The 20,000-nt window shown below is 41.5% G+C and overlaps 2 protein-coding genes across 2 annotated transcripts in view; both read right to left on the minus strand.

The window, feature by feature from the left end:
• Window positions 1-4,787, minus strand: part of LOC143285488 (uncharacterized) — a 20,552-nt gene extending 15,765 nt beyond the window's left edge. The window contains exons 1-2 of the mRNA XM_076592816.1: window positions 4,544-4,787; window positions 3,228-3,338 (exon numbers count right to left, since the gene is read on the minus strand). Of these exons, the coding sequence (XP_076448931.1) occupies window positions 3,228-3,338; window positions 4,544-4,598 (166 nt within the window). The 5' untranslated portion in view covers window positions 4,599-4,787. The remainder of the gene's footprint in view (window positions 1-3,227; window positions 3,339-4,543) is intronic.
• An 8,400-nt stretch (window positions 4,788-13,187) lies between these two features.
• The window catches only part of LOC143285498 (D-beta-hydroxybutyrate dehydrogenase, mitochondrial-like), a 54,163-nt gene continuing 47,350 nt past the window's right edge, over window positions 13,188-20,000 (minus strand). The window contains 2 exon segments of the mRNA XM_076592828.1: window positions 13,188-15,969; window positions 16,855-17,146. Coding sequence (XP_076448943.1) covers window positions 15,808-15,969; window positions 16,855-17,146 — 454 coding nt within the window. The 3' untranslated portion in view covers window positions 13,188-15,807.

Raw genomic sequence — 20,000 nt, forward strand, 5'->3', positions numbered from 1 at the left:
AGACCTGACCGAGTTGAAATCCTGGTTTTGGAAACTGATTTTTAACATCGATGGCATTCATGTATCCAAAACAGCCACAGTAGAAGTGCAATTCATCTTTCGTAACGTTGCAAACTGGGCACAGTCTAAATTCTTTCACATGCTGAACACATGCTGTCACATTAAAAAAAAAAAAAAACCAAAAAAGAACCGAATTATTACTATTTAAAAAATATATAACAAATTCTTTATTTTTCAAGGCCTGACTAAGGGCGTTGGGTTACGCTGCTGGTCAGGCATCTGCTTGGCAGATGTGGTGTAGCGTATATGGATTTGACCGAACGCAGTGACGCCTCCTTGAGCTACTGATACTAATACTGATACTAACATGCTGTCAGAGGTGGGAAGTATCTTAAGTGTGTCGATGAATAATGAAAAAGGCCTGGTAGATTATTACTTTTTGGAGGGAAATTGTTTGTAAAAGAGGCCAACGAGTTAGGGGCAAGTGTTCAAGCTTGCTGGAGTTTCAAAACAATTGTTTAAATGTGCACCAAACTATGATTTGAAGCGTTTTCGTTGAATTAATTTCAAGTGACTCAATATTTTGAAGTTTGCTCCTTGATACTGTTCCTTGTACCCGTTACCTTTGTTGCCTGGCCTTAAAAATGAATAACAGCTTTTTGGGAGAATGTCATTTTGAGAACTGTTTGCGATTGGCTTGAAGTTGCTTCCCTTTAATCGACGGAGCGAACTGAGGAGTGTCTGTGGTATTGTCAGTCAGTGGAACTGTTAGGGAAGAAAGAAACTCAGGAGAATATAGTGAACTGTTGTTGATTGACATGCTTCGTTGATGTAATATAATGTAATGTGATGTGATGTAATATAGTATGATATAATATGATATGATATTAGTCAATCATAGGGGATATAAAAAGATCGTTGCAAACGCTTAAGAATAAGGAATGGGGACTTCCTACTATTTGTGTAAAGGTATGGTGGGAGGGATGTCAGGTCATATCTGACTGGGCAAAATTTCCACACGGAGGGTCATTCCAGGGAAGACATCGAGTTCATCTGCACTAATCAGAAACGGGACAGGGAAACGAAGTTCCTCCAAGCAATAAAAAATCAAAGACAAACAAATCTCATGAAATGTATACCTTAGAGGGGACAATGAGGTGTCGGAACTGGGTTGATTCTAGCTAGCTCAGCATGGTACACCCTCCATCCCCACTAGAAAATGGGTAGGCATCAACAACCAAGTGGAAAGAGGCGGGGAGTCGATAATGATTTGAATAAATTTATTCCTAAGTCGTTCAAGGCTCGTCGAAAACGCTCCCTTTCCTTTTCAAAGGAAGTTTACGTAATCTAACGAGGGTAGAGGATTTACTTCTAACCGGCCTATATCAACTCATGGGGCCGGGGCCATTTCGAGCTAGCCTGGAATGAATCCCATACCGACTAAGAGACATGGGGTTGCTGATTGTGGTAAAATATAACCGGGTAGGGGACAGTTCTGGCTTGGTCAACTATACCGTCGTGGGTGTTGAAGTGGGAATTTAAGGGGGAGGGGGCGTTATTCCAAGCTAGTCTAGAGAGATCCTGGATCCTGGGTAAAATCGATCTGGGCTACGAGAGGGCGTTAATCTTTCGAATGAGACATTAAAGCGAAGTCCCAGGTGCAGCACGCATGCATTTAGCGCAAGTAAAAAAAACACCCAAAACCAACAACAAAAACAAAACAAAACAAACAAACACAAAACAACAACAATAATTTCATATGTGTTTAAAATATTGGATTGTGGTTTTTCTATCGCTGAATTGAAAACACCATTGAATATCTTTTATTCCGCATGAACTGAGTGGCACTTTTTCCCCCCACTTTAAAAAAAAAGAAGTTTAAATTCTTTTTTTTCCCCCACAATTTTCACAATGACAACACCGCCCATTAATCATTCCGTTAGTGATTCACAGCTCTACATATCCATCCTGAGAGTGAACACAGACATTTTTTTTTCTTCAAAAGATTCGACACGGACAAAACCAATCTATAATAAGACTTGCACGAATGTTAGTGAAAAAGAACAATGAAGGCCTAATCAAAACAGCACTGTGACATTTTTGTACTCCAAGCCCCGGTTTGAAGAAAGAAAAACAAAACACACTGATACATGCTGTGTCAAGTTAGATCTATTTTTCAATTGTTGTGTGTGTGTGTGTGTGTGTGTGTGTGTGTGTCAATTTGTTAAACATTTACATCATGCAATAGAGTGTAAGCGAAATAATTATCAATAGACTTGGTTTAAATTGAATTCATTAATTCTTAACAGCAGTATGCTTTTCGTTAAAGAATCGTGTTTTAAAACTGTTAAAAGCGTTCAAAAATGGTAGCCTACACATTTAATCATGTTACATTTTGGTATTAAAAAGAAAAAAAGTACAACGTGTACTAGATCTCTTTTAAACACGATACTTTGGTTTCTCTTTATCTCCCCTCATGACAGGGGAAAGCACCATAATTATCTCAATGTTAAACGGACACGTATTTGCAGTCCTCTGTTGGAGAATGACTGTTGACGAAACTGCGCTGGTCATGACTTTTGCTCGCACCGCCCTCTGATCCGTCCCCTAACTTTGCCCTGATACAGCAAACCCCAAGCACATTCATTTCGGGTTGACATGAAGTTGCATTTTGTATTTGTATTTTGCATTATTAATTTTTGGTCACAACAGATTTCTCCGTGTGAAATTCGGGCTGCTCTCACCAGGGAGAGCGCGTCGCTACTCTGAGAGCGCCACCTTTTTTTTTTCTCCCTATATTCATTTTTTTGTTTTGTTTTGTTTTCCTATAGAAGTGGATTTTTCTACAGATTATGCCAGGGACGACCCTTTTGTTGCCGTGGGTTCTTTTAAGTGCGCTAAGTGCATGGTGCACACAGGACCTCGGTTTATCGTCTCATTCGAATGACTAGCGTCCAGACCACCACTCAAGGTCTAGTGGAGGGGGGGGGGAGAAAATACTGGCGACTGTGCCATGATTCGAATCAGTGCGCTCAGATTCTCTCGCTTCATAGGCGGACGCGTTACCTCTAGGCCATCATTCCATATGGACACTAAATTCACAAAGAGAGAGAGAGAGAAAAAAAAACCCGTGGTAGTTTAGCCTACCATGGTATGTATGCATGTTGACTTGTTTGAATGCTTGCTTGTGATAGTGTATACAGTGCCCTGACAACACGCTGACTCACTGCAGTCGGACTCATCGCTTCCATCCAGGCAGTCTGTGTGTCCGTCGCAGCGCCACTTGATGGGTACACATCGATCTCCGTCACAGGGGAAACTGATGTCTAGGTTGCAGCCTGCTGGGACAGACACACACTCCAGACTCAAGACTATATAAAAAAGAAGAAGTAATAATGATAACAACAACAACAATAATAATAATAATAATGATATATCCATCCATCATCCAGACTCAAGACTAACCCCCCCACCCCACCCCCCCGCCCACACGCCCCTAAAAAAAACAACAACAAAACCAACGACAGCAACAACAACAGCAACAATAATGATAATAATGCTAATGATACAACCAGCCAGCCAGCCAGCCATACATACAGTACAATACAATACAATCTTTATACATCCATGAGCATTCACAGGTTGACCACTCAGACCACACAATTTCACAGCCCATAGTCGAATCCAACGAACACCAAAAGCATGACAAAAGTTCGACTTTGTTTATTGTCGGTCCATTGTCTTATAACAGAAAAGAACATCCGACCACATGAATTATACAAGCAGTCACAGTTCAGTTCTTTTCAATCAAAATTCTATGAATTAAAACACTGTATGTTTTTGATTCAAATATTTGTTCAAAGACTTTTCTTTAATGCTGCGCCGTGCGGACATTTAAAAAATAAACGGTTTCTCTCAATAGAGAAAGGCCTAAACTTATTCTACGCATTCCATTTATAATATCTTAGGATGACAATGAGATCCAGTTCAGCTGTGTACAACTGGACCAATCGAGTGTTCAACGTTTGTATAAGTGTCACGAGTATTCTATCCGATTTGCATGGTCAGTTGTGTTGCATGACTGCAAGTGGTTCTGTTGTTTTCTCCAAACACTGACTGAATAAGTAAGGTATAACAAATCGTTGTTGTATTAATTCATGCTATGAACGTCATGTGAGTCCTGAATACAACCGTGAAAACGTTCTTTTGTCTTTTTGTAAATCCCCTCCTACGTAGTATATTTCTGTTTGTGGCTTTCTTTTCTCCTTTCTCCAACCTGTGTGTCTGTTGGTGTCTGTTACCAGTTCTGCAGACCTTCCCTGTCACACATAGGTTTCACACTTAACTGGAATGGTTATATTTTCAGCATATCATATCATACAGTTTTGAATAGTATATGGTGAAAATCCGCAGTAGTAATGCACGCGTTTTAAATCGCCACAGTGTCACAGGTAAGTTTTAATTTCTTTCTTTTTTTTCTTTTTTTTTTAACATGAACATTCCATTCTGAAGTCTACTGACTGGGCATTCACATTAACATTACCTGAAGCCAAGGAGGCAGACAGCAAGAGAAGAAGTGTGGTTTTCATCACAGCCATAGTGCCCACAGAGATTCAGTCACAGGGCAGGACAGTCACAAACCAGCCTCACTGTCTGTTATCGTGCATCATCACAACTGCTCCCTTGACCGTACGTTTCTTTTCTGCCTTATTATATGCAATGAACCGAAACAATGACATAAATACGGTCTTTTTCTGATTGGTTCGTATATCTGTTATTCTCTCCAAATTCAGCCGGTCAAAACTAGTTAGAGTCGTAGCTGTCAGGCTAAATATTATGAACGTCATTCTCAACACTCTGACATTCATAATTGCCACTTGAGATGAACGGTGCCACTAGGTCAATGATGCGCGCCGTTCTCCATCAGTAACGGAAGCTCCCTTTCCGCTCTCAAGCTGTACAAGATGATGTTTGCCAGCCAGGACTGGTTTTGAGAGACACGAGCCCCTCAGCAAACCACACACCATTGTTTAACTGGGCCACTGACCTCGTGTTGATGCTGAAAAAGCGGGTCATTTGTGCCAGGCAATTAGACGAGTTGGTACCGCATTTCGGCCAGCTCGTTCTGGAAAGATCTTGACACAAATTTGGTCATCTCTCAAACCCAAAGAAATGAGAGTTGCTCATAACTGAGTCTGCATGGCCCATCATTCAGGTCACAAAAACCCAGTTTGTTGCAAGGTCCATATTGTGTTTGGTATCATCTTCTTCATCCTGTATATGAGTTGTAAGTTCCACATAGTGTTTGGTATTGTCTGGTTTCTCCTGTAACCGAGTTGTAAGTTCCACATAGTTTTTGGTATTGTCTGGTTTCTCCTGTACACAAGTTGAAAGTTCCACAAAGTGTGTGGTTTCATCTTGTTTCTCCTGTACACTAGTTGTAAGTTCCACAAAGTGTTTGGTATTGTCTGGTTTCTCCTGTAACCGAGTTGTAAGTTCCACAAAGTGTTTGGTATTGTCTTGTTTCTCCTGTACACTAGTTGTAAGTTCCACAAAGTTTTGGTATTGTCTGGTTTCTCCTGTACACTAGTTGTAAGTTCCACATAGTGGTTTGGTATTGTCTGGTTTCTCCTGTACACTAGTTGTAAGTTCCACATAGTGTTTGGTATTGTCTGGTTTCTCCTGTACACTAGTTGTAAGTTCCACATAGTGTTTGGTATTGTCTGGTTTCTCCTGTACACTAGTTGTAAGTTCCACATAGTGTTTGGTATTGTCTGGTTTCTCCTGTACACTAGTTGTAAGTTCCACAAAGTGTTTGGTATTGTCTGGTTTCTCCTGTAACCGAGTTGTAATTTCCACATAGTGTTTGGTATTGTCTGGTTTCTCCTGTAACCGAGTTGTAAGTTCCACAAAGTGTTTGGTATTGTCTGGTTTCTCCTGTAACCGAGTTGTAAGTTCCACAAAGTGTTTGGTATTGTCTGGTTTCTCCTGTACACTAGTTGTAAGTTCCACATAGTGTTTGGTATTGTCTGGTTTCTCCTGTACATGAGTTGTAAGTTCCACATAGTGTTTGGTATTGTCTGGTTTCTCCTGTACATGAGTTGTAAGTTCCACATAGTGTTTGGTATTGTCTGGTTTCTCCTGTACACTAGTTGTAAGTTCCACAAAGTGTTTGGTATTGTCTGGTTTCTCCTGTAACCGAGTTGTAATTTCCACATAGTGTTTGGTATTGTCTGGTTTCTCCTGTAACCGAGTTGTAAGTTCCACAAAGTGTTTGGTATTGTCTGATTTCTCCTGTACATGAGTTGTAAGTTCCACATAGTGTTTGGTATTGTCTGGTTTCTCCTGTACACTAGTTGTAAGTTCCACAAAGTGTTTGGTATTGTCTGGTTTCTCCTGTAACCGAGTTGTAATTTCCACATAGTGTTTGGTATTGTCTGGTTTCTCCTGTAACCGAGTTGTAATTTCCACATAGTGTTTGGTATTGTCTGGTTTCTCCTGTAACCGAGTTGTAAGTTCCACAAAGTGTTTGGTATTGTCTGGTTTCACCTGTAACCGAGTTGTAAGTTCCACATAGTGTTTGGTATTGTCTGGTTTCTCCTGTACACTAGTTGTAAGTTCCACAAAGTGTTTGGTATTGTCTGGTTTCTCCTGTAACCGAGTTGTAAGTTCCACATAGTGTTTGGTATTGTCTGGTTTCTCCTGTAACCGAGTTGTAAGTTCCACATAGTGTTTGGTATTGTCTGGTTTCTCCTGTAACCGAGTTGTAAGTTCCACATAGTGTTTGGTATTGTCTGGTTTCTCCTGTAACCGAGTTGTAAGTTCCACAAAGTGTTTGGTATTGTCTGGTTTCTCCTGTACATGAGTTGTAAGTTCCACATAGTGTTTGGTATTGTCTGGTTTCTCCTGTACACAAGTTGTAAGTTCCACAAAGTGTTTGGTATCATCTTGTTTCTCCTGTACACTAGTTGTAAGTTCCACAAAGTGTTTGGTATTGTCTGGTTTCTCCTGTACACGAGTTGTAAGTTCCACATAGTGTTTGGTATTGTCTTGCTTCTCCTGTACACGAGTTGTAAGTTCCACAAATGTTTGGTATGGTTTTGTTTACCCTGTACACAACAACAAGAGCTTCTCAAATCGTCGTTATTTATCTCACGAAGGTTTCGCTTGTGACACACATCTGTGCCACTCAATCACCTTTACTAAAATCCATCACAATACTCTGAATACGTAAACTACATCAATGACTGAAAAACTCGGATGACATTCTATAAACTGAAAAGAAGTTTTGTCAGCAGCTACTAACCCCACCAATTTTCTCTTTGCTGACACCCCACTGTGTCAATGCTCTTCTCGCTGACACCCCACTGTGTCAATGCTCTTCTCGCTGGCACCCCACTGTGTCAATGCTCTTCTCGCTGGCACCCCACTGTGTCAATGCTCTTCTCGCTGGCACCCCACTGTGTCAATGCTCTTCTCGCTGGCACCCCACTGTGTCAATGCCCTTCTCGTTGACACCCCACTGTGTCAATGCCCCTCTCGTTGACACCCCACTGTGTCAATGCCCCTCTCGTTGACACCCCACTGTGTCAATGCCCCTCTCGTTGACACCCCACTGTGTCAAAGCCCCTCTCGCTGGCACCCCACTGTGTCAATGCTCTTCTCGCTGGCACCCCACTGTGTCAATGCTCTTCTCGCTGGCACCCCACTGTGTCAAAGCCCCTCTCGCTGACACCCCACTGTGTCAATGCTCTTCTCGCTGGCACCCCACTGTGTCAATGCCTCTCTCGCTGACACCCCACTGTGTCAATGCCCCTCTCGCTGACATCCCAAACCACCTGATTCCGAGCTTCAAAAGGTCCAGAACAATGTTGCGACGCTGATTCTGGAATTGGCAAAATGTGAACATACCACACCTCTTCTGAAATCGTTTTATTGGCTTCTCAGTCAGTCCTGGATTTCGTATAAATTCTCTTCTTCAGACAGCTTCTCATCTGTCACTGGCCCTGACCCCGATATCTCTCTGATGTTCCTAGTCATCATACCCCATCTTCAATTCCTTGTTCTTCGTTATGCTCTGTGGACCATTTGTTAGAGCAAAATCCTTTCGTCAGCGTACTCTTTATTTTCAGGGTTCATCCTTCTGGAATACCATACGATAAGCAACATTTCAAAGGTAGTTTATTCCAGATTTGCCACTCCATTATAAAGATTAACTTTCTTATTGGGCAGAGCAACGGTTACAATGCAACATTTGTGTGTGGTTAGAAGCTGTGTGTCATTGTCTTCCTACACTTGCAATAGTTATTGTAATTTATTCTTGTCTATTAGGTAATGTTAGTTCAAGTTAGTTCAATAAAATTAATGTTAACTTTATCATAACCGTTTCCAGTCATATTCTAATTTGTAATGGTAAATAAACTAGAAACAGAAATGCCACGGGTCTGAAATATCGTAATGTTCAAACAAAACCCCTCTAATTCTTCTTGATTGTTGAACAGACAATATAGTGAATTTCTTTTTTTTTTTTTTTTTTTTGGTTGAGGAAGTTCTATTTGTCTATCAATTATTTTCTTGACTCGTTCACGTATTTTTGACAATCCGTTCTTATTCTTCTCCTGCAATCGTGGGCTACACAAAACACGTTCACTCGCATAATGTACGGGTGGGTTTGTGCTTGCATGGTCGTTTTTACCCCGTCATGCAGGCAGCCATACCGTTAAAAACTGATAGATCCTGTTCTGTTTTTTTCAATATACTGTTGATGAAACACACACACACACACACACACACACACACACACACACACCTTTCACCTCCGTCAGTTGAAGCATATACAACCGGGGACCAATGTAAGGAGGAAGAAAATACGAAACGTCTGTGGGTACCCATATATATCTATCTACCTGCGTAATTTGTAGTTCCTAATGTGGGCACTGCGCAGTTATATGAGATAGAGAGAGAGAGAGAGAGGGGGGGGGGGAATTCAGTGACAACAGCTTCTCACGCTTCCCCAAATCTCAAGCACACAAACACACAGATACACACATAGACAGACAGAGAGACAGACAGAGACAGACGATATAGACAGACACACAGACACATACCACAGACACAGACACAGACACAGACACACACACATACATACAACACACACACACACACACACACACACACACACACACACACACACACACACACACACACACACACACACACACAGTCAAGCTTGTAACGCACACTTGCTGGATAATGCGAACGAGTGCCTCAAACTGTTACTGACGTCAATGGCATGGGACAGGACATCTCAGCTGGCTCAGCTGCCGGAGTGGTGGTGTCTCAAGTGTGTCGCCGTGGCCACAGTGTGTGCTTGCTTCCAACCACCCCAGGTCCTCTTGTTGACAGCGCAGCCAACGTCACTGAGCCAACTACTACCATGACTGTCTGATGCTGTTGATAACCCTTCATTCTCTCGGTCTCTGTCTGTGTCTCTGCTTCTCTGTCTGTCTGCCTCTCTGTGCAAAGACGTTACCCTCGTCAATGGAACTTTTTGTATCGTGTCTTGTCTCTCTTCCCTCTCTCTCCCTCTCTTTCCCCTCCTCTCCCCCCCCCCCTCTCTCTGTATTCAATAGGTATCCTGCAGAAGACGCGGATTGGAAGACACTTCTCTGCTCTCAAATGACATCTTATTGGGCGACTTTCAACTTTGACCAATTAAAATGTAATCTGAACTGTGGACAAACTTAACTGCGAGTCGTTTCATCTAACTAAACCGACAAGAATCATTCGCACATCACACTCATTGGTCACACCCATACAACTTCCATAAAGAGTGTATCCGAAACAGGGTAGCGACGATTTTCTAATTTGTAACGCTTGGTCCAAAACAAGAAATGGTATCTTGGAGAACTGCCACAATGTTATCAGATACAGAATTTTCAAAAAAATTCAACACAGACTCATTCTTAAAGAAACAGATGAGCTTTTCTATGTCTTTTGTTCATTAGCTTACTAATACTGATGAGTGCTTTGAAATGTGGTACAACAATTCTTCTTAGTATCAGTATCAGTATCAGTAGCTCAAGGAGACATCACTGCGTTTGGTCAAATCCATATACGCTACATCACATCTGCCAAGCAGATGCCTGACCAGCAGCGTAACCCAACGCGCTTAGTCAGGCCTTGAGAAAAAAAAAGAAGTGAAAGTAACCAATATATAATAATGATAATAATAATAATCTTAAAGAAATAAATAATAATTTATAATAATAATAATAATAAAATAAATAAACAAATAAATAAATGAAATTTTAAAAATACTAAATAATAATAGATAAATACATAAAAAATACTACTGCTAATCATAATAATATTTTTAAGGCGCAAAATCTTGATTAAGTCAACTCTTAATTAATATTAAAACAAACACACCCCGTTCAAAAGTAAACGTGTGAAAAGCAAGCTTAAAAAAACATAGGTAAGAAAAGACATAGATGATGCCGATGCATTGAGATTTTTCCTAGCAAATGGAATCACCCCCCAAAAAGAAAGCTTTAAATGACTTTAAACGCTCAGAGAAAAAGAAATATTGTCAGAAGCTGATAACCTCTAAATTCAACGGAAAATCTATTTGGATAGACAAACAGCAACTGAATAACAAAACTAAAACCATGCAAATTACATCACTTATGGCACACATTGATAGCCTTATAGTCTTACCTTAACATGTATCTTTAATCTCTTACACATTCACCCAGTATTTGTTTCTGCTTTCTTTTTCTTCTTCTTTTTTTGATAAGTAGAAATAAAGGATTACACAGATCAAAATGGCGGCAAAACATATGCGCATACCTGCTAGTGCCTGAACCCCCTTCGTATGTATGCGCACGCAGAAGATCAAATTACGCACGTTAAAGATCCTGTAATCCATGTCAGCGTTCGGTGTGCCATGGAACCAAGAACATACCCAGCATGCACACCCCCGAAGACGGAGTACGGCTGTCTAAATGGTGGGGTAGATAAATTGAACAGTCATACACGCAAAATGTTACATGTGTGTATGAGTGTTTGTATGTGGGTGGGATTGACAGCTGCCATTTTGGCACTCGTCATTCGTCTCATATGGCATTCAATGATTGAATTCTGATTGAATGCCACAGGAAACGAATGACGAGCACCCAAATGGCAGTTATCGGTCGGCTCTACCGCAGTCTGTTGTGCAAATGACTCCCTGTTTGTAAAGCGCTTAGATCTTGGTGTCCGACCGAAAATAGGCGCTATATAAGTATCCATATCATCATCATTATTTCCAATTATGGGGAACTGCTTTTGCGTTGCATACGGGAATGCCTCTCTTCAGCATGCAGCCAAGAGTTGCATGATATTATCATTACCAAGCCTAATGAGTCCTTCACAGGGTGAGTTAGGGTAGGTATGCCTAACTGCGAACAGCATGTAATTGCGAACGGTTCGTGTGACGACCCACTTCGAAGCGTTCCCACCACACACATTTATTTCACAATCTGACGTCTGCTTCGACCTAGTTTTGATATCTTAATGAATGTCCATTTCCAAGAACCTGTCAAATATCAGCTATTTCCGGCTATTTCCGCGCTCTTTCTTCTCTTCGCGCACCACTGCCGACCAAGTTCCCAAACGTGCTCTCCAAATCCTAAAATTAAGGGAAGGAGGTAGCGGGACTTGAACTTTGATACAATTTAAAATGGCTGATTTCATTGGATATGTTGAATGAATTGTGCATTATCAGTGCTTGGGAGAATTTTAGAAAATATGTTGGTGACAGCTTAGAACGTCAGCTTTGACAGAAATCTCCAAAATAGTGTCGTTTGCAAGTGGACCATCGGATATTTTGACTGCGACAATTTGCGAACGATGATGTACAATTACTCTCAAAAGGGTGTGTTTGTGTGTGGTGTGGGGTGGGTGTGTTTAAATGTGTGTGTGTGTGTGTGTGTGTGTGTGTGTGTGTGTGTGTGTGTGTGTGTGTGTGTGTGTGTGTGTGTGTGTGTGTGTGTGATCAAAACCACCAATACAACAGTCTGATGTGATGTTCCAGTAATATGTTACGTCTGGTGAATTCAAAACCTGCTTCTACTTTAATTGTCTACATGCACCCAAACCTATCGTTCGCAATTAGACTTGCATTTACCCTCAGACACCCCTGCAATTTCTGAAAAAAAAAAACTGTTGAAAAGAAGAAGAAGACGAACCTTTCCTGGTGCAACCAATCGGAGAAAGCCTTCAAAACAGAAGAGCTACATTTGACGACCGTACAAGGTGTTATCTATATAATACACACGTTGAGCTGGTCGCTTGAACTGGATCGTCCGCAATTAGGCCTACCTACCCTATATCTTGCATCATTTAGATATCGTGATGTGCGATTATGTATGTTGTGTGTGTGGGGTGGGGTGGTAGATAGATTACTGTTAGTGTTTGGTTGAATGTCTGTGCAGCGTTGTGCATGCAAGGTGTCATTTCATATATTACACGTAGCGTTATGAATTGTACAGTGCAAAATGAGCTTGTTTTACATGGAAACATGCTATGTGAGTTATCAATCAATTTATTACTTAATTTGTTGTTATTATCATATTATCTTCTTCTTTTTACATATATACTTTTTAAATTGTTGTTATTGTGTTTTTCTCTGGCATCAGCTGCACATGCTCCGTCCTATTCTGGATGAACTGTTGGCTGACAGGGCACTCATTAACAATAATCCTAATCGCTCACTGTACCCTTCCCTGTTTGCACAAACCTGTCATCCAAGGTGTTTAACTTAATGTACTACCACCACCACCCCCCCCCAGCCTCCTCCACACACATACACTTTCTGTCTCTCACTCTCCACTCCACTTCCCAAAGGAAGACAGAGAGACAGAGATAGAGAGAGAGACAGAGAGACAGAGTGAGTAGGGAAGGAGTCATAATTAAAGAAAACCAAGAAGGGAATATGAAAGCGAAAAAAAGTTTATAAAAAAAAAGTTCTCATTGCGCGCAAAGGTAAACACTCTGTGTATGAATATTTATTTCATAGATTTTACAGACACAATCGAAAATAATAACCCGACGATTTGGAAACAAAGTTTAGTACAACACGAATATACATTTTGTACGATACAGAAAGCTGTTAAACAATCAAATATACAAATTACGAGGCTGTGTGTGTGTGTGTGTGTGTGTGTGTGTGTGTGTGTGTGTGTGTGTGTGTGTGTGTGTGTGTGTGTGTGTGTGTGTGTGTGTGTGTGTGTGTGTTGTTGCTGTTTCAATAACTGTTAATGTACATATCTGATTGAGAGAGTAATGTATTTGAGGGTCCACGTGCAAAAACAAAGTATATGTACATACTGACATAAACAGTGTTTAAAGCAAAATAACAATGAAACGATAAAAAAGGGGAAATCGTGGATTTGCACTTCAACAGAAAAATAGACGAGTTCGGTTTGCTTCCCTCGTCAGGTTGATGAGATGACAAGATGATAGATTAAAAAAAAGGAGATAATTCTTATCGTTATTCGTCCTCATAATAGCAGCTCTCCAAAGGTGAGGATTTCATACACTGGTTTACATGGCGGCAAGATGCTTATGCTCTTGAAATTAATTTTGGAAAGAAGCCACTGCCTGGTTATATTTGAATGTCTCCCATACCTTTACAAGTTTTTTGCAGGTGGGGGTTAAAAATCTTTCGGAGTTTCCCCATTCTAACGTCTCTAATCACCCCCACAGCCCCCTTGCGTATCCCCGCCGGGGGAAGCATTAGTGTCTTGAATCGTCCCCCCCCCCCCTACCCTCCGGGGGACTTTTAAGTTCCCAAACTGTCCCCAGGGGACGCTTCAGTCGTCTGAGACGTCCCCAGGGGTACAGTCTGGGACATCCTTCCCATGCCGTTTCGGTCCCCATCGACTTTACTTAAAAATGCACCCCAAAGCGTGCCCCACCTGTCCTGCTGTCCTGTTCACTCCTGCAGTTCTTTACTGATTCTGTCTGTATGGCAAGCGGATACGAAGAATCCTTCTATCTGGGACAGGGAACAGTTTATTCTGCACATCACATGTACTGTTCTTCCTGCTGTGTTCTGGTCGAAGATGGTCAGACATGAAGCCATACAGATGAGGCGAAATTTGTTGAATTAAGCAGACCCTGATTAAATTACAGTTTTGGTGGCATTTATATGGGTGGAACACATAAACGTGCTTTTTTTTCGTGTCAGTGATAAATGTGTATGTGGGGTGGGGTGGGGTGGGATGGGGTGGGTGGGTACATGCAGTTAAAAGATAAAGACCAAAGCTTACGCACTCAGTAACATCGTTAGGAAGCTGAAACAAACCGAATGAAAACCAGCTCCACGTCATTTGGTCTCAGAGTCAGGCAGTTAACACGTCAACATATACATGTTTTGAACTTGGACAATGACATATATCATTGTTATTTACACATAATGTGTAACTGTGATAATTTTCATACATCAATATGAAGATTTACTAATGCTACATATTACAAACACTAATGATAGCAATTTGCAGTATGCTGATAAATCAGCAGCTTTCTAAATATCCGGTGATATACAGATAACTAATGGAAATGAATGGTTATATTTTGATACGCATCGATACACCCGCACGGCTGTCAAAAACGCTATCACGAACACTAACACAATTTTAGATAACAGGTTTGATGTTCTGATAGATTGCTTTGGCTTTTGACACTGACAACAGCAAAAGTTTGTTAGAGTGGTAATGAAACGCATTTTAACTGCATTTCCAAATTGTACACCTTTCAAGCCGTAATAACTACCGCTGAATAAGTGTCAAAGTTGTCGATCTATTCAACAGAGAATACACGTGCGACTGACACGACATGATCTAGTGGCTACATGCTGATACATCAAAAGCTGGATGTCAGTGATAACAATGATAATGATGATAATACATCGAACCTGAACAGGCCTAAATCCTTACTGCTTATATGGATTGATGGTCATTTTGGGGAACCGACGTCTGTTATTCTATAGTCCTCTAGACACAGTTCATCAGTCTATCAAGTCACAGTTATTGTCATGAGTTTGTGTGGCTAAAGAGCTCAGAAAGACCTTGCGTTTCTCAGCTTACAAGCTGGTTTTACCGTTACAGTTGAACACATCAAATGCTATCTTGTTTAACTTTCAGTTATCTCACCCTACCCTCTTGTTCCACCCCCCACCCCTCCTTCACTATCGTTTTTAAGTTCAGAAGGACATATCAAACCTGCAAGTCCCAAACTTCTACAAACATGACCTGATTCGTATTGAGACTTTATTGGTACAAGTATTGTTGTAAAGTACGTACAAATAGATACGTTTGATTTTCGCGCACAAAAATACAACAACAAACTTTTGCGCAGTAGTCTTTTCCATAAAAAAAAACACCTATCGACACGTATTTCACTTTAAACATAATACAGAAAACAAAACAAAAAATCATCTGTCTACACGTATTTCACTTTAAACATAATACGGAAAACCAAGCAATAAATGATGATACTGAAAAAAAAATCCAACACACCAGAGGTTTTATGACAACACTCACTTCCCTGTACACTACAAAAGCTTGACTGCTACACGTTTGTCCCACTGGTCAAGTAACGCATCGTCCTGTCCGACCGGCGTTGCCTTGGGACGATAAAGAAGAGCAAAGATGACGTCCTGATGGTGGGAAGTTCTTCAGGTGTGGGGGCATGAGGGTGGGGGACGGAGGAGGGGGGCGGGGGGGGGGGGTTGTGTGGGTGGCGCTGTGCCGGCCAGCCTCCTCATGACTGCAGCCCCTGTCCGTTAGGGACTGAGGCGAGGGGCGTGTGGCCGGGGGGAGTGTCGGAGAACACGGAGCAGGAGGGGGTCCCGGGAGTGCCGGTGGAGGATGACTTGGAGGAGGTCCTGGTCTTGGCGCTGGGGGGAACCTTCACCGACATCTTCTGCACACGGGAAATTATAATAATAATAACAATCATCATCATAATCATAAATGATGATGATGATAATGATAATAATTATAATAATAATGATGATAACAACAAGAATAACATGAGATGACATGGATACCTATAAAGCTCCTATCCTCGCTCGGAGACCAAGCTCTAAGCGCTCTACAAACACCGGTGTCATTTTGCACGACAGGTTGCCATCTACCTGGGTAGATCCGACTGACAGATGCCAATGGGCGCTCGTCATTCGTCTCCTGTGTCATTCAATCAGATTTCAGTCACGCACATATAATGTTTACTAATACAGACATGTGTATTGATAATAATATTGATAAGAAGAAGAAGACCACTACCACCACCACCGCCACCACGACTACTACTACTACTGCTGCTGCTACTGCTGCTACTACTAGTAAAGATTAACTTTTGTGCCAAATTTTTCCTTTATAGATGTGAAATGCAAAATGTCACTCCAGAGTTTGCGGTTTTCAGACAATATCTAAAAAATAAATATTTAACAGAGGAGTATATAGCTAGGATAGATATGCAGCATATAGAATTTCAGTACAAGTGGAGTTTTTACAAAGCATTCATCGATGTACAAAATAGTAATCTGAGACCGTAGATTTCCATTCTTGGTCAGCTTACAGAAGTAATTCCCATCCAGTTTTGATTCTTATTTTTTTTCCGAAATAATTATGCATTCTGTTTTTATGGAGGTTTTGTTGTTGTTGTTGGGTTTGTTTTTTTGTGGTTGTTGTATTGTATCGTATCGTATCGTATTGTATTGCATTGTATTGTATTATAAAACACAGCAGATCCCCCCCCACCCCCCACCCCCCCGCCCCACGCACACACGCCTCCTAACTAACGGACCTGAAACACCTGGTCGGTGAGGAAGGCCGGGGAGTTGGCCAGCACGAGCGAACGGAGGTAGGAGCGCCAGTAGGGCACGTAGCGGTGCCGGGGCCTCTCGGCACACACGGCCTGCACCATCAGGTCCACCACCTCCTGCACGTTGGTGCGGGCCCGCTTCATCTGCTGAGTCATGTTGGACAGGAAAGCGTTGAAGTACTCCTCGCCATAGTCCTCCTTGACCGCGCTCGGAGTCTCCGCCCACGACTTCCGGTTCAGGTTGATGAGGTACTCCTCCTGCACGATGGGGGTCCTGCAGAAATGATAATTCAATTTATAAAGTCGTCGTCGATGAATTGGTGAATCAGTCGATCGACCAACCGATCCTGCTGGGCTGGGTTGAAACAACGTTTTCTTTGTCATTGACCATCAGTCAATCAGTCTGCCTCCCAACCGCGTGTGTGGGGTGGGTAGGGGTGGGGGTGGGGGGGATGCGGGTGTGTGCTGATTATCTGGTTGCGGTTTCCTGCAATTTATCTTTATTCTTATCTTATCTGTCTATTATAATCAATGTGCAGTATAGTAGGCTATGTTTATAATTATATTCAAATAATGTTTCTTAATTCTTTCTTTTTTTACATTAAGAATACTAGTTATTACCTGCAGTGTGTGGATGTATGTATGAAACGGTGTATGTGATATTTTTTACATTTATATCTTCGTAATATTCGTAAAAGCTATTGTTGACTTTTACAGTTATGGTCCCCATGTTGTTTACTTGTCTATGTTGTGATAATGCACCTGACCAAATTTCTCCAGTTGGAGATAATAAAGTTATTTTATCTTATCTTATCTTAACCAATCATTGGATACACGAAATGAAACGAAACCCAAAACAGGGAGGATAGATATGAATAGAAAATTAGAAGACAGATGAATAGATAGACATAAGTATATGAAAAAAAAAAAAAGAATCAAAGAAACCGAAACGTTAACGAAAGAAGAAAGAGAACGAGATCGGTCTGGGTGAATAAATAGCGTGTTTCTACACTGTGAGTCACTTGTTCAGATGCTGTTGCTGCTCTTTGCAGTTTAAGTTTGATTAACCCTTTTGTTGTTGTTGTTGTTGTTGTTGATTTTGTCGTTTTTATTGTTGTTGTTGTTGTTGTTGTTTCTTGTCGTTTTTGCAAGTTCCATAGAAAGGAGTTTTTAAAGCAGGATGGCACACAAGCCTACACTTCATGTATTAGGGAAACGGATTTTTTTTTTTAAAGATAAAAAAAACAAGAGAGGCAAGGCCTTTAAGACTCACTTGTGATACACTTTTTTTTTAAATCCAAGCTTTTTATGTATTGAGTATAATTTCAAAATGTAATGTTTAAGATGAGAAAGATCAGTTTAAAGCAAATTAAGTCCCCTAGCATTAATTACAGAGTAATTTCCCTTCTTTACTTTCTGCACCAAAACGTTTGCAAAATAAATAAAACTTCCATGCTCAGCAAAAGAAGTTCCTGTTTGAACAAAAAATAATGATAATGACTGCTCTTGTTGTTGGGTCAGACTGTCAGATCAAAGTGCCAAGTTTAGAGAATACAAAAAATATAAATATAACAGTAAATGCAGTTTGCATATAATTAGGCTTCATTTTTTATTTTTTTTGTGCCCATCCCAGAGGTGCAATATTGTTTTAAACAATGGCTGGAAAGAACTGAATGTTTCCTATTTTTATGCCTAATTTGGTGTCAACTGACAAAGTATTTGCAGAGAAAATGTCAATGTTAAAGTTTACCACGGACACACACACACACAGACACACACACACACACACACACACACACACACACACACACACACACACAACCGAACACCGGGTTAAAACATAGACTCACTTTGTTTACACAAGTGAGTCAATAATGGGTGGAGAGCAAACTAAGTTGTTGTTTTTTTCTTTCTGCCTCACTGCGCAATGACAGCTGGACAGAATAAGTAGATATCCGCAAACGCCTGTGGTTTATTCCGGTGTCACTGCACTCAAGTCTGCTCTTCAGGGTAAAAGTGTCTTTGGCAAGCGAGCGATGTTGTTGCTGCTCTTTGCAGTTTAAGTTTGAGAAGGCACTCGGGGGTGGGGGTGGGGGGGTGGGGGGGGCCTGGGGGGGGGGGGGGACACAGACAGACAGACAGACAGACGTACAGAGATAGAGAGCGAAGCAACGGCTGAGGCAAAGTCAGATACAAACAAATACGCACAGTCGGAGAGAGAGAGAGAGAGAGAGAGAGAGAGCGAAGAGAGAGAGAGCGAGAGAGAGAGAGAGAGAGAGAGAGAGAGAGAGAGAGAGAGCGAAAGAGAGAGAGAGAGATGTACAGAAGCGGACCAGCGAGATAAGATACATACAGACAGGAAGTGGTGAATAAACAAATCAAGGGAGGGAAATGAAGGTGTTTAAAAAAACACCCCAAAAAACAACAACACAAAAACAAAAAAACAGAAGAATGTTGTGCAGAAGTGAAAGAAAAGCAGTTCTCTTCATTCAGTGGGGGCCCCACCCACTGACAGTGTAAGTGGGTAACACCGCCTTGGTGGAGAACACCTTTCGGCGCAGACATAACGACGTCACTGCGCCAAACTTCACAGAACGTGTCGGGACAGGTGGGGGGGGGGGGGGGGGGGGGGGGGGGGAGAAATGTGAGTGGAGGAAGGGAAGGGGAACCGGTGACATGACGTGCACAGAGAGAGAACTCAGAACTCAGAACTCAAAACGTTTTTTTTTTTTTATTCAAGGATTAAGATATTAGGCATGGCCCATTCTTCCAATCTGTCCTTGAGAGAGAGACAGACAGACAGAGAAGGAGAAAGAGAGAGAGAAAGATAGAGAGATAGGGGGAGAAAGAGAGAGAGAAGGCGAGAGACGGAGAAAGATAAAAGGAGAGAGAGAGAGAGGGAGAGAGAGGGAGAGGAAGACAGAAGGAGAGAGAGACAGAGACGAAGAGAGACAGAAGGGGAGAGAGAGAGAGAGAGAGAGTGAGAGAGAGAGTTCTCTGCGAAGGGTGGATGTGAATCCAGTTGTCATATACCCCATTTCTCAATGAAATCCCTGTAACTAATTTACACGAAGAAATGTGTTATATGTCACATCAGTAATGACCTATACCCTGTGCTAATATATCAT

The sequence above is a fragment of the Babylonia areolata genome, chromosome 1 (assembly GCF_041734735.1).
Source record: "Babylonia areolata isolate BAREFJ2019XMU chromosome 1, ASM4173473v1, whole genome shotgun sequence".
NCBI classification, from domain to species: domain Eukaryota; kingdom Metazoa; phylum Mollusca; class Gastropoda; order Neogastropoda; family Buccinidae; genus Babylonia; species Babylonia areolata.